General features: G+C 44.1%; 2 protein-coding genes across 10 annotated transcripts in view; one reads left to right on the top strand and one right to left on the bottom strand.

The window, feature by feature from the left end:
- Positions 1–13,205, top strand: part of BBS12 (Bardet-Biedl syndrome 12) — a 37,738-nt gene that overhangs the window by 19,204 nt on the left and 5,329 nt on the right. For 2 of the 8 annotated variants that reach the window (XM_074589105.1, XM_074589106.1), the window contains exons 2-5: positions 3,660–4,108; positions 10,192–10,329; positions 11,075–11,158; positions 12,621–12,720. The gene's annotated coding sequence lies outside the window, so the exon portion shown is untranslated. Of the gene's footprint in view, positions 1–3,561; positions 4,109–10,189; positions 10,330–11,074; positions 11,159–11,702; positions 12,160–12,620; positions 12,721–13,205 lie in introns of those variants that run through there. The other 6 variants (XM_074589107.1, XM_074589110.1, XM_074589109.1 and 3 more) reach the window with 6 other exon arrangements.
- LOC141743994 (uncharacterized) lies at positions 5,420–11,726 on the bottom strand. Of its 2 annotated transcripts, XM_074589114.1 has the most exons (5): positions 11,500–11,726; positions 9,794–9,949; positions 7,723–7,851; positions 7,477–7,614; positions 5,420–7,241 (listed from the first exon to the last, which is right to left on the bottom strand). In XM_074589114.1, the coding sequence occupies exons 1-5, from the start codon at positions 11,500–11,502 to the stop codon at positions 7,152–7,154; spliced, it is 516 nt and encodes a 171-aa protein (XP_074445215.1). In that variant the 5' UTR covers positions 11,503–11,726; the 3' UTR covers positions 5,420–7,151. The 2 variants fall into 2 exon arrangements, with proteins under 2 accessions (XP_074445215.1, XP_074445216.1); XM_074589115.1 differs by lacking the exon at positions 9,794–9,949 and having other exon boundaries at positions 11,500–11,598.

Here is a 13,205-nt window from a genome sequence, read left to right as displayed (position 1 = left end):
ATCTTATACCATGTTTTTAGGAGTTGGTATAAATGTCCCTTGTTTGCACTGAAATACTTTCTAGTGTTTATAATTCAGATCTGCAATGTCAGTTTTTCCTTGATGTTTAGATCTTTCGTGGTACTTCTCATTTGGAGATCTGAAAGAATTGATAGGAAAGCATGTATCTGTTTGTGGCGAGGGAATTGAGTAGAGGCAGGTGAAGAAGGCACCGTACTAGAAAGGAACTTCATGCAACAGCACGGATTTGTAAATTTTGCTGGTTTTGCTTGAGCTAAGCTATGTTTTTGGGCAGAGTGTGTTTTAAAATAATGTTGGAAGTGGCCTAAGTTAGCTGTTGTGTTTGTTTCCTACATAAACGGTTTTTTTTGCTTTAATGGGGGGTGACTTATGTCACTGCTAGAACCGGTCAGAAGCTTTCAAAGGAAATAAAGTGGCCTTGAGAACAAGGGCCAGCTCAATGAGACCCCACCAGTTTGTAGCAGACCCCGAACATAGTACAGGGAGTTCCTGTGCCAGTTCCCACAGCCCTTGCTGGCCCAGCGGGATTTTTCACTCCAGGGAAATAAGGGCTAGACTTCTGCTCCATGATAACTCTACAGTATACGGATCCTATCCTATTTGGGGCTAAAACATTATAACAAATCCACCCTCTTTCCAAGTGAAGCTTCTAAATGTATTCTCAAATTTGTACTTTCTGCATGTCCAAAGTATGTGAAAGTCCATAATAATGACAAGACTGCAAGATTTGCATGTGCGCATACGGTGTGCATGCACATGCGTCCAGCATGGGGGGAATAACAAATGCATGTGAAACCGTTATGGCTGTGCCCAGAATTTTGCACGTTTACAGCTCAGTTTTGACAACTTCGCTTTGTTCTTACTCACTGCATCAAATCTAATTCAGACAAGCAAAAAAAAAAAAAACAAACAAACCCAAATTTGAGCAATTTCAAGTTTAGTAATTAGTGGCAGTCAGAACTCCTAAGAGGTCAAGAGCTATAGTTTTAGGTCCCCAGCTCCACTCCAGTGGCCCTTGAAATCATCGAGGGCTGAGGCTTTTAAAGGTAGGAGACACTTTGGTGCCGTTTGGGATGAAGCCTGAACTGCTCTTGTGTGTTCTGCTGCCCTGTGTGGAGCAGGTTTGCTGGGAACCAGCTCTGCTGGGCTCCCGAGTTAGCAGAGAAATTTGGATTGTGGCTGTAAGACCCTCTTTCTCTCTGTACTGCTTAAGGAATTGGGCACATAAATTGGGTTTTGAGGCATCAAACTTTGCAGGTCCTCTGTCTCGCTCCACCCTGACTCCACATCTCTTCCTGTATTTTTCCAGCAGTAAATATGAGCTGTCAAGCTCTTGATATTTTGAGCTGCCTTTAAGCCAAGGCAGGTGTCCATCTATCATGCTTTTGACCTCTGGCCAGGCAGTTGCCTGAAAACGTGTTTCTTGGTCATGCTCCATCCCACAAGACCATTGGAATAAGACACATCCCAGTGCAGACGGCCTCCTAAAGGTCAACACACTCACCTTGGGGACAAGAGTCTTAATTCCCAAATCCTTCTTCCTCTTGATTCGAAGCAAGGCCACTATTCCAGCTTTCCCACATCCCAAGGGAGGGCCAGAAGCATCCTGCAGCAGGTCTGACTCTGTCTCTCTGCTTGAAGTGGTTCCATTTGACAGCAATATTCCCAAAGAGAGAACATAATTCTGCAGCGTAGTGGTCAGAGCGCTCGGGGGGGACTGTGTGAAAGGCAAGTTCAGTCTCCGCTCCCCTGAGAGTGTGTTTGTAGTTATTGATACAGAGTGGGAGTTTCAGAAAGTGTGGTTTGGGGGTTTAGCTTTGAACAACCAACTAATAATTACAGCATTTTGCACTTGTGAGTTGTGTGAGAAGCCTTGTGTTCTTTTTTCAGAGAAAAATAATTCTGTATCCGACCGCATATTTCAAGCCCCAGCTGGATGGTGGCTTGTTAGCCTATTTTCGATCGTCATTAAAAGCCACAGAGGAGGGAAATAAGCATCACTCATCTTACATGTTAGTAACTGTATGCCCTCTAGCGAGACTGTCACGCTCTCCGATCTGTCAGCTCTTTGTTCCCTTTTAAGAGAGAGAGAAAAGATTTTTACACCTTTCCTTAATGTTAAAATTTAGGAGCGCACCCTGTAGTTAAGCAGAGTGTGCAACGCCCAGCAAAAGCAGGATTTTATGCCTGCTCAGCAGAGACTTTCACAGAACCTTTGGGCTGTAGCAGAGGTTGTGTCCTGGCCACATCTTTCCTGGAGCGATACAGAGAGGCTTGTGCCTAATAGCCCTGCGCAGTGGCATACCGAATTGTTGTTTGGCTATTTATATTGATATATATGACAAAAAGGAAGCTGTCTCTGCAGAATTATCCTCATAGAGTTTCTTGCCTCAAGTGTCAAGGATCATCCCAGCCTGTAGACTGAGCACTTTGTTTGCTCGATCCCCAACTATCTGGTTATTTGCTCTCCCTGCCTGATTTTTGTAAAATACGTCAGACAGCTGTGGCTAGTTTTTGTTAGCATATGTAACTAGGTTTTGAAACAAAGCATGTGTTTTGAAGCATCTCAGGAGCGGTATTTTTCTCACCTTCATTCGTTTTTGTCTGTGTAAGGGAACAAAAATAATTTTCAAACAACTGTAGCAGGGAGAATAAGTTCTGGGCGGGCAGGGGCGCCACTGGCAACAATACCTGGATGCAGTCTCAGCGGTCCTGATTTGGATTTAAAGTTGATATTTTGGGAGAATGACTGTCTGCACAAAATGCACCACCTAAAGGCAGTACATTGCGCTGCTACACTTGCAAAGTGCTAAAAGTACCAGCCAGCACATGGAACAGGTTTAACTAATATGGTACCGTAGAGTTTTTGCTGGGGCGGCAGGAAGATTTAACCCGTGGCAGAAAAATGTCTTCTGCCAGCATTTCCATGTGTCAAATGTGGCAATGGTGAATTCTGGCTCACAGCACTTTCTACTGCTGGAGTCCTTCTCAAAATCCGCTTACACTATCCAGGGGTGTTTAAAAGCAAATGTACCGTGGCAATATTTGATTTCTTTGAACTGAGTGAGGAGGTTTCTAGGGAATTAAAACTGCACGTAGGTGGTGTGACAGGCAGTTTGCAGGACATGAGAGTTATTCTTCAGAACTGTGAATGATCAGTTTAAATATTTTACTATTAAATGCTGCATCAATTTATTGAAGTATTCGGGCTCTGTTAGTGGGACTCTTGGCATGTGAAAGCACACCAAGGGTTTCTTCTGTTGCCCACTCCCCCCCCCCCCCCCCCCCCCGCCTAAATACCAAAGATTAGGTTTACCTGAAAAGCCATTATTTTTCTGCAATGTTAGAGGTTGACCCTGTGCTTATTGCTCTGAAAACAAACTCACACCTAGAGAAGTGAGAGCGTAGCACTTGTTACCAGTTAACCACATGAGCACCTCAAGCAATGCCAGACTCGTCTACTCTTTTGCCTGGCCAGCCTGCTGTTCTACACACACCTGGCACAGGTATAACTGCAAAGAACTGAATGGCCTTCCAGATCGCTGCCTTTATCCACTCGTCACTGTGATGTGGTGAGAAAGCACAACAGCCCAATGTCTCAAGTTGTCACGTTTTTTGTTGTTTTTTTTTTTTTCTAGAGCGAGCTGAAGATTTGCTTTACTGTGAGACCGGCAGGATTGTGGGGCTGAGAGATGGTAAAGAACTGATAGTTGCACAGGGGAGATAACAGCAAAGGTTAGTTTAAAATTACCATGCCACCGGCATATTTTGGAATATAACTTGTTAGTAAATTTTTTCTCTTGAACTATTTTGAATTTTATTAAAAGCCTGGTACATTTTCATTTTAAAACATTTTTCACTGGAAGTCATTTGCAATATTATCTCCCAAGGAGCTATCGCCCTTATCAATGCTTTGATATCTAGATGCTTGCCAAATATAAATTGCAGTTCCACTTTCCTTTTTGTACAGTGTCTGACTGGCACGAACACTCAAACTGAAAACCCGGCTTCACTCATGTTGCAAGAAGGAAGGATCTCAGCTGGATGCACATCTTGCAGCCATCCGAGGGGAATTTGCAAATGCCAGGTAAGAACCCAGCCTCCCTGTTGGCACAAAGGAGAAGGGGGATGCAAAGGATGAGGTTCACAGGCATCTGTCTCGCCCCCACCCCGGAGCTGCCCAGATCAGTCTGTAGGGAACACCAGGCAGGGTTGTGACTGAAGCCTTCCCCTCTGCACCAGTCAGTACGCGCTCACGCTGGTGACCTCTAGAGTTCAGGTGCCTTGAGGGATGGGTCCTTTCAGGCAAGGGAACCCAGATCACTGCTTTGCCTCTTTTTTGGCGCTTCAGTGCAAAGGAGTTGAATCCAAGTCTCCTGGAAGTGCCCCAGCTCTTACTTTTGAGAATAGAGTGAATGGCAAGAGGAGGAGAGGGGTGCAAGTGATCCGTCTCCTCTAGTGAAACCCCTCCATTTAGGGTAAGATACTCAAATAGGCACTAGAACAGAGCCCAGGAAAAATGCCTGCTGGGTACCTTCCCAGTTCAGTCATCTGAGTTGCATTCTCCAGCACAGTATAAGGATAAATGCCTGAATGGGCACCCGTTCCTCACCCAAACCTAACTCCAAGTTCTAGCATTGGCTTCAGTCAGGCTCCTTTTCCTCCACCGTGTATAGAAATATAAAAGATAAAATTTGAGAAGGGACAGGAAGGATTCGCAAGGGCACCGAAAATAATTCACACGGAAGCAGAGCACTGCTGTGGGCTGCTGTTGATACTGCTGTGTTAGTCGTCACACCCGCTGCATGTGGCTGAAGAGGAGATGAGATATCCCTCACCATCACACAAACTAAAGTGACGCGGGACACTTGTTCTATTACGTTAACGCTTGTGAGTTTTGTGATAATTCAGCCACTGCTCGACATTCCAGACTTAAGAGATTAATGGGCAAGCCAGAAAAAACGTCTCATCATTGCAGTGTGTATGGTAGGTATGATTGTGCGTCTTTTTCCTACCTACAGAAGTCAGGTAATGGGATTAGAACAGAAGAGAGAAGTGACATGCATCATAGGTAAACAAGAGTCATCAATCTCTTCCTGTGGCAGCATTTTAAAAAGTACAGTCACTCTTAATAGGCTCTTGGGATTCCCCATCATCAACTAGAACTTCAGATTTCCCTTTCTGAATATAAGTGGTTAGTACTAGAAACTTTTAATCAGCATAGTGGGAGAGGCAGAGGAATTATGTGATAGACTGATGCACCTAAGAATTTCTCTCTTAGAAAGAAAAGATAAATGAAAGTGAAAATGTACTTGGTGAACCATTTAATGCTTTAAAACTATCTTGAAAAATTTAGTTTTCATAGTAAGCACACCCAGTTATAAAGCACGCAAAGTCCTTAACTTGCAAAACAGTTTTATTTCACACTTATACAAAGTTAATAGACTTTTAAAACGCTTACAGTACTACAGGTTACATCTACTGCCACTGAATACGTTAATAGGAGACTTCACAGGTCTCTTGAGTGTTCCAGGGTCCTACACAATCCCTCTTCTCCCACAGGTTTAAGCCTACTTCTGCACAGGTTAGAGAGGGGCAGTTTAGAGTTGTTCTGGGGGGGGGGGGGGGGGGGGCAGAAACTGGGAGGACTGAGGCAGAACGCGCCAGGTCCACATCTGCAGACTGAGAAGACAGATAAATGAACACTTCTCCTTTTTGCTCCTGAAACGAATTCTCCCCCTGCTGGGCCCTTACAGCTCTGGAGAGCTGGAGCAGCTGTAATAAGGAGCTAATCCAGGAGCTGGCTTTTCCTTTCTTCTACAAACCTCCTTAGTGCTGTCAAGGAGCAGAAGCTTTCTGAAGAGGGATCTTAACAGAAACTGGGGAAATACTGTTCTTTCCCTCCCCTTCCAGCATTTTGCTACCTGCTTGCCACTTCACTGTGAGCTGTAACAAACTCCTCCTGGTGCCTCATTAGAGAGAGAGACGTGATTTGAGATTATACCATTTCCCTGCAGTTTTGAAGCTGATTGTCTAGTTGGGACCCAAGGATAAAACCTCCTGCAGAACCACATAATCAGATGTCATATTGTGTGTCACTGCTCTGTCACCGTAATACAGAAGGAAATACGGCTCTCCAGTAAATCCTAGACTGACAGTATATGCAAGAAATGCTGACAAAAATGAAGGTACTCCATAAAACAAACAAACAAAAAAAACCAAACAACAAAACCAAACCTGTGATGTCAGAAATTAATTTAGATTGCATGGATCTAAATGTGAGTCGTCCCTGCAACTTGACTGTAAACAGACGAAACCAAAATTTACTCTAGTCCACCACAGAACTGAACTTTTTAGGTACCTAAAATCCTGGCATGACAGCAGCTCTGTAACGTCTTGGGAGTAAGAACAATGGCACAAGATGTTGACTGGTTATACAATAAACTTTGATAATCCAAGCAGGTCACATTCAAGTAAACTAGGTTTCAGATGACCAGATAAACAGAACATCTACTGATGGCACAGAACTCCAAATGAAAAACCAAATCTAGTTATCTACATTTGCTTCCCATTAGGTCCAAAACCAACTTTGCTATGGGAAAACAGTGTTTCATACAGAAATGAAGACAGATATGCAATTGGTTTTACAGTCTTCCATGTGAATAAACAAAAGGAGACAAATACCAAAAGATAACCTAAAAGCCTTAAAAGGAATAAAAATTCTGTGCTTGTACCTTCATTCTGTAGCCTTAGGAAGGTCAAAAGTGGCCTTTCCCAGCAGCAGTGGGAATCTTCACATCTCAAGTGAAGTATCTTTTTGTTAAAATTGTTGAAACACAGCGTTCTTTATCCAAAATGGCAATCAGTGAAATTATTGAGGGGGAGGGGAAGGGACCCTGCCTTGCAGGTTCAGTTCATCCTTCCTTTTTACTTCTGCAATACCATTGTGACAGTTCTGAAGCCACCCCCCACCTCCCCCCAATTATCTTTGCTGAAAAAGAAGAATGAACCAAAAATCTGTCCTTTCCAGACTTTCTTTATATGGCAGAAAATATGCAGGAGACACAAGCCCAGTTTTTAAGTCTTTCCAGATTATCTTTTGGAGCAGCTGTACAGCAAGGCAACAAATATTAATATAAGCTAGTTTTCTTCATGATTCTCAAAAATTCTTGCTCACTCACTTCTCCATCTCCATCTCGATCAGCTTCATCAATCATTTCCTGCAAAACATATTGTACATTTGATCAGGCACTGGACCCTAAACACAAGATCTTCCATTCATTAAAACAAATAATCAGAAGCACTTGATGTCAAAACATTAACTATGTATTTGATTGCTCTTTGTATTTCTGACCTCTTAGCCCTTTTTGTATAGGCATAAATTTCCACCCCGTCTTTAGGAGCTACAGGATCGGTCTGTGCCTGTTAGAAAAGCTCTGGCAAATCAGAATTTACCTGAAGTTCTTCATCTGTTAAATTTTCTCCCAGCTCCTTGGCAACCCTTTTCAAGTTTTTGAATGAAATTTTTCCTGTCCCATCGTCATCAAATAATCTGAAAGCTTTCAAGATTTCTTCTTTTGAATCCTTTTCACTCTAAAACAGGAGTAAAGCATGTATTAATTAGAAAACACCTGCCACAGAGATAATCCTTTGCGGTATTTTTTTTATGCTGTCACAAGAATTTATATTAAGAAACCCTACCATTTTTTGCGTCATCATAGCCAAAAAGTCTTCAAAGTCAATGGTGCCGCTTCCTTCTTTGTCAATATCTGCTATCATTTTCTTAATTTCTTCCTTCTTTGGCTCAAAGCCTAAAGCACGCATCGCAACCTGTGCCAAAAAGCAATTCTGTTAGGAGGACACCAGCATTATACTGACAGCAGCTGCACTAAAGCTTGTTTAATTTCCTTGTCCAACACTGTAATAATAACTCACTGCAATGAAAACCATCTTGATATATCTCAACTGCTTGTTTCATCTTTCCAAATAGTAATAGTGTAGGCTTGATATTCTTAAGGGTTAGACATATTTTCTCTTTAGATCCACGTGGAACATGGATATATTTCTGAAACTAAGACAAACTTTTTGTGTCTGAATGAAGTAAAGATTCCAATTTACATAGTTCCTAAAGGGACTGGATTATCAAAATGGGACTTCAAGGGAGGTTTGGAGACCAGGGATGTGATCTTGCAACATTTGAAATTAAGGGCAGAATGCCCATTAATTTGGATAGGTGTAGAGTTACGTGCAGTTAATCTATGCAATCTGGTGCACAGACATAGAAGAAATCCATATGCAGAGCTCTTGGCACTTCTGGCGAGGGGGCAGGAACTAGGAGTACTCTGTAAGCGTGTCAGCCTCAGCAAATCAAAGACTGACTGCTGTGCTAGTTGAGGAAAAGCAAAGCAAACCTTCTGAGCCTTACAGAGCAGAGGCAAAGTATTACTGCAAAAACAGTTGTGTAGATTCTTGTACAAATGCTTAATATTAACATTGTTTAAAACTGGGCTCTGGCATTTCACCAGCTTAGAACAATGATTTTGCTACTTCGGTGTTTATTAGTAATTTCACAGTCCTGGTGTGCCAGGTGATTGCAGCATATTTAATTCAGAGACTGAAATTTTAAGAACACGTAACTAGAGGAAGATTTGAACTGTGAACGTTCGTTCTTCCTATATGCTCTAGTGGAAATCAATAGTTAATATTAGGCTGAAATTTTCTCACTAAACACTTTTCTACTGTAAAGTGCCAACTCACCAGAAACTTAACATTTAACTGGAGTGTGTTTTCTGACCAGTTTCTTGCAATGAGGCAACTGAAAATGTTCCATTTTGTCTTTCAGAGGGGAACATTTTCTATTGTAAAATATCCATTATTTTGAATTTATTTTGAAAAAGAAAAACATGGAATTAAATGGTTGATGCTAAAACATTTCAGTCTGTTTTAAGAACTGTATTTTAACATGTATCTTCTGTGTTCAGAGAACACGCTCTCCTTAACCAAGCCTAAGTACTTCCAAATAAATCCTGAGATAAGCCACAGGCTTAGGTAACTCATGCTTCTAGGTTACATACACAGAAATTGAGGCAGAGTGTGTGTCTGTCAGAAATCAAGGTCAAGGAGATAATTGGGATAAAAGGTTCATGGTTAAAAAAAGGTCAGACACATAAAAACATAGGGAGTGAACTGAGAATAATTTTCACCCTTGTACTATTGCGTGTGTGCCTGTGCACGCACACACCACCTGAACTGCTACTGAAATGCAACTCAGATCTGTTTTGTTCTTTTTTTTAAATTAAAAACCAGATAATTTTGGGATTATGTATATGAAAAGATGATTGTATCTTTCCTGAATGTATGCAGAATCTGTGTGTTAAGTTCTGAGAGGAAGAAAAAAATCTGATACACTGACGCTTATCCCAGAACAAGAAAAGTCCGCTTCTGAGAACCAATGATCTCAGTCAGTCGTGAAAACTGAAATGTGTACTGTGTGTACCTAAACACAGGAATTGTTTAGTTCCTCTAATGCTCAGATATTCAAATCTATCTGACCTACTATCCACGTATTAGGGAAGCCTGCCTGCTCTGAAGTATTACATACGGAGCTTTCTCAGGTTAGCCATGTAGTACACCCCAAATTCGGTCATGACAGCCTAATTCTTGTTTGTACTCCAAAACTGTTTTAAAATAGAGCTGGACAAACAGAAAAAGCGGCTACAACTTTGAGACCAAAGATATTTCCACCCAAGAAAAAAAAAAAAAGTTTGAAAACCTTCAGTTCTTTTATGTCGATGCTTCCAGATCCATCAGTATCAAACAAATCAAAAGCTTCTCTGATCTCCTGCTTTTGCTCTTCTGTAAGTTCAGGTTTCAAGCCACTTTTCTTTCGCTGGGCTGTACTTACACCAGGTTTTCTATAGTTGGATGCCTTCAGAAAGTGAAGGAAAGAAAACATAACAGATAGCCTACTCTGGGGGAAAATTTGAAACATAACTAAATTATAAATACCAACAGTAAAGCTGTAGCGGAAGCGAGACACATTCTTTGCTGCAAGTGGTAGACAGTGGGTCTCTATGCTCATTTTCTTGGGTTATTCTAGAAAGAAAAGCAACTGAAGACTGTGTTACTGGGGAATAACAATTTGGGCTCCATGTTTTCTATTTTAAACAGAAAGATCATCAATTAAAGGAGTAATGCTAGAAAAACAGGCGGGCAGTCTGAAAATGAACACTCCACTGAGGTGACCAAGACCCTCTGCATCTCCTGCTGGTTGCCTTGACACGTCAGGAGTGGTTTCACTGGGAAAATGTGAGTAAATCATCCTCGCAGTTAAAAAGGCTGGTTGTACACAGTCTTGACTGTAAGTGGGACTCAAATTTGGCCACTCCTCAAAGTCAGCGTTGAAATGGGATGTCTGAGAGCATAAAGTTGTCTGGAGCAAAGTTTAAAGGGAGCTGTATGGCTCTAGCCTGTCCACCAACTCCCTGTGGTGCCTAGGTAACAACAGGCGGTGGTAGCAGAGAGATCAACACAAAATCTGTCCCATAAGCAGAACTTATCTGCTTGTGCTGAGCACTATTATCCGGGATGCTTCTGAGACCTTTCCTGCTTCTGGTGTAAGCTGGTGTAGTACAGAGTGTTTCCCCACCACCACCTGCCTGTTGAGCAGGAAAGATGTTTTCCTCAAGTACAGGTTTTCTTCTAAACCAGCAGCAGCCAGATTTTAGTCCTTTAGTCTTGAATCTGCACAGATTCATGGAAGGAGGCACAGTCCCTCCCACCCCAAACTTTAACTGGGTTATATATATGAATATATCATGTATATATTATATATATATGAATATATTTTTATATATATATACGTATTAGAAATATTCTGTTGCTTTTGGAAGCGCTTGGTGATAAAAGCTATCAAACCTAGCTTTTGATAGAGAAAATATTGATGATTCTGAGGAGTAGCATGTGCATTGCTTCCTGTCCCATTTATTTCAAAACCCAGTTGTGCAAATCCGTTTTACTTTGCATCTTCTCGCCTGCCCGATGCCATTTACAGGTGCCACATGCTACAGGGGACCGAACAAAGTGGAGGAGATCAGTAAGCATATTCCCTCTGGCTTACCCCACACCAGGAAAGCAGGTAGCATATTTTGCGATTCTTGGTGTTTTTCATAGTGCTAAGTTTGGGGTTTTTTTGGGGGGTAGGGGGGTTCTCCTTGCCCTTTTTGACGGGGTGTTGACTTCCGCGTTGTGTGAGGAAACCGACCGACACAGCCGGCCTTGGCAGCCGGCGCGGGCCCCACGCCACCTCCCCGCAGCCCTCCGAGCCCGAAGGCTGCCTGCCCGCCGGAGGCCGAGGATGGCCGGAGGGCTCCGGGCCCCCGGGAAAGCCGAGCGGGATGGCGCAGAGGGGGCTCAGCCGGCAGCTTGCCGGAGGCGGCAAGGGGAAGGGGAGCCCGCGGCGAGGGGAAGGACGCTCACCATCTGGCCGACGCCGCTCCGGCGCGATACGACCCGCTCGGCCCCGCCGCTCCTCACGGCCCGCCTCGGGGAGGCGAGTTCTCCCACCGCCGCACGCAACGGCGGCGGGGTCGTCCAATGGGCGAGCCGGACGTAGCTGGGAACCCGCCCCCCTCCCTTGGCGCGGGCCAATGGCAGCCGGCGGGCTCGTGATGTCACGAGAGGGCGCGGGGCGGGGGGACACGGGCCGCTCCGCTCGCAGTCTCCGCAAACAAGCGGCGGTCTCCTGGCAACGCGGCGCGCGCGGCAGCCGTTGGTGGCGCGCGGCGGGGCCGCCCGTTAGCGGCCCGCCTCGCCTCAGCCCGGCCGTGGGGAGCGGAGGAAATCGGTGAGAAACCAGCACCCTCCTGCTGCGGGGACGGTTAGGGGCCTGGGCCAGGTCCGCCGGCCGAGAGGAAGCGGATGAGGGCCGAGGCCTGAGCAGGGCGGCAGCTGAGCGGGCCACGGCTCCTGCCGGGGGGTGTCCTCTGCCTCCCCGCTGGCGGGCTGGCTGTTCTCCACCTGCAGGCTGCGAGTGACGCCGGGCTGGTTCACCATGGGCGTTTGGGTTTGGCTGCGCCGATCTAGGAAGCTCTTTCTTCCAACAGTAGTAGTGACAGTGTTGACTTTTAGGTAGACCAGGTAAGTTGAGTCAGTTACCTGAACTCTTGGTGGTTTAGTTGCAAGCAGAGCATTTTCTAATCGTTTCTCATTCATTGTGCACCCGTGCTGGCACAAGAGAATGTCTACGAATGCATGCATGCAAGACTTTTTTTTGCCAGCCATTCACAGAAATACATTAATTTGGAAAACTGATCTAAAATATGTTAGTTTAGCCTTCATGGTTGAGGTGCTGTAAGGCACAGTGAATAATAAGTGTTTAGTATACTTTCTGTATTCTGGAGTTCTTCACTTGAGATCCCTCAAACCTGTGTGTGTAAACATAAACTGAACATAAGGTTGAGTTTTATTACGCTTGCAGAGAGAGGTGATGAGGCAGGCAGCAGTAGGTCAGCACACAGGTTAGCTCAGCAGAAGCCATCAGTAGTTGGTGTCTCACACATGGCTGTCCTTCACTACCAGTTTGTCCATTCGTTCTCCAGGATGCCGCCTTATCTTTGCTGACCTCACTTGTGTTTGACTCTGAAATGTAATTCCACTTGACACTTTATCTTTTCCACCTCGGACTGGGTGGAAAAAGAGGTAAGAGGTCAGGGAATGGGGAGGGACGAAAACTTGAATTTTTGGGTCTGCTTTATATTGGTTCCTACAGCATAGGATGGTGTGATGTTCTTGCCCAAATAATATACATAAAACAAAAACAGGGTAGGGGGGGAAGTATCACAAAATCATAAGTCGCACAGGCCAGAGGTTGTGCAAGCAATGAAATAAAAACATTCTTTCCTATAAATGCATGCCCTGCCTTCATCTGGTTTTGTTGCCAAGCCCTGGGTCCATTTGGTTCAGGTTTATGGGTCTGCAGGAGTCCAGGCTGGTGTCCAAAATGAAGCTACAGTTTTACAGTATGAGTTTAAGCTGAAAGTAAGGGGTTCATTTTCCAACTTTCCAACTGAAATTTTTCAGAGAAAATTCTACTTAAGCAACTTGTGGTTGTCTGTCTTGAGGCTTAGTGAAAGTGTGGTGGCTTGATAGAAGTTGCTGCACTAACTCTAATTACATAACCAGTC

Source organism: Larus michahellis, chromosome 5, assembly GCF_964199755.1.
Source record: "Larus michahellis chromosome 5, bLarMic1.1, whole genome shotgun sequence".
NCBI lineage: Eukaryota > Metazoa > Chordata > Aves > Charadriiformes > Laridae > Larus > Larus michahellis.
The sequence above is the reverse complement of the archived record's forward strand: the minus strand, read 5'-3'. Positions and strand labels throughout refer to the sequence as shown.

What these genes read in the sequence shown, in the direction of transcription:
- LOC141743994 (XM_074589114.1), bottom strand. An exon ending in TCGACATAAAAGAACTGAAG is followed by an intron (nt 7,852 to 9,793) that starts GTTTTCAAACTT and finishes TTTTTGGCACAG; the next exon opens with GTTGCGATGCGTGCTTTAGG. An exon ending in TAACAGATGAAGAACTTCAG is followed by an intron (nt 7,242 to 7,476) that starts GTAAATTCTGAT and finishes TATGTTTTGCAG; the next exon opens with GAAATGATTGATGAAGCTGA.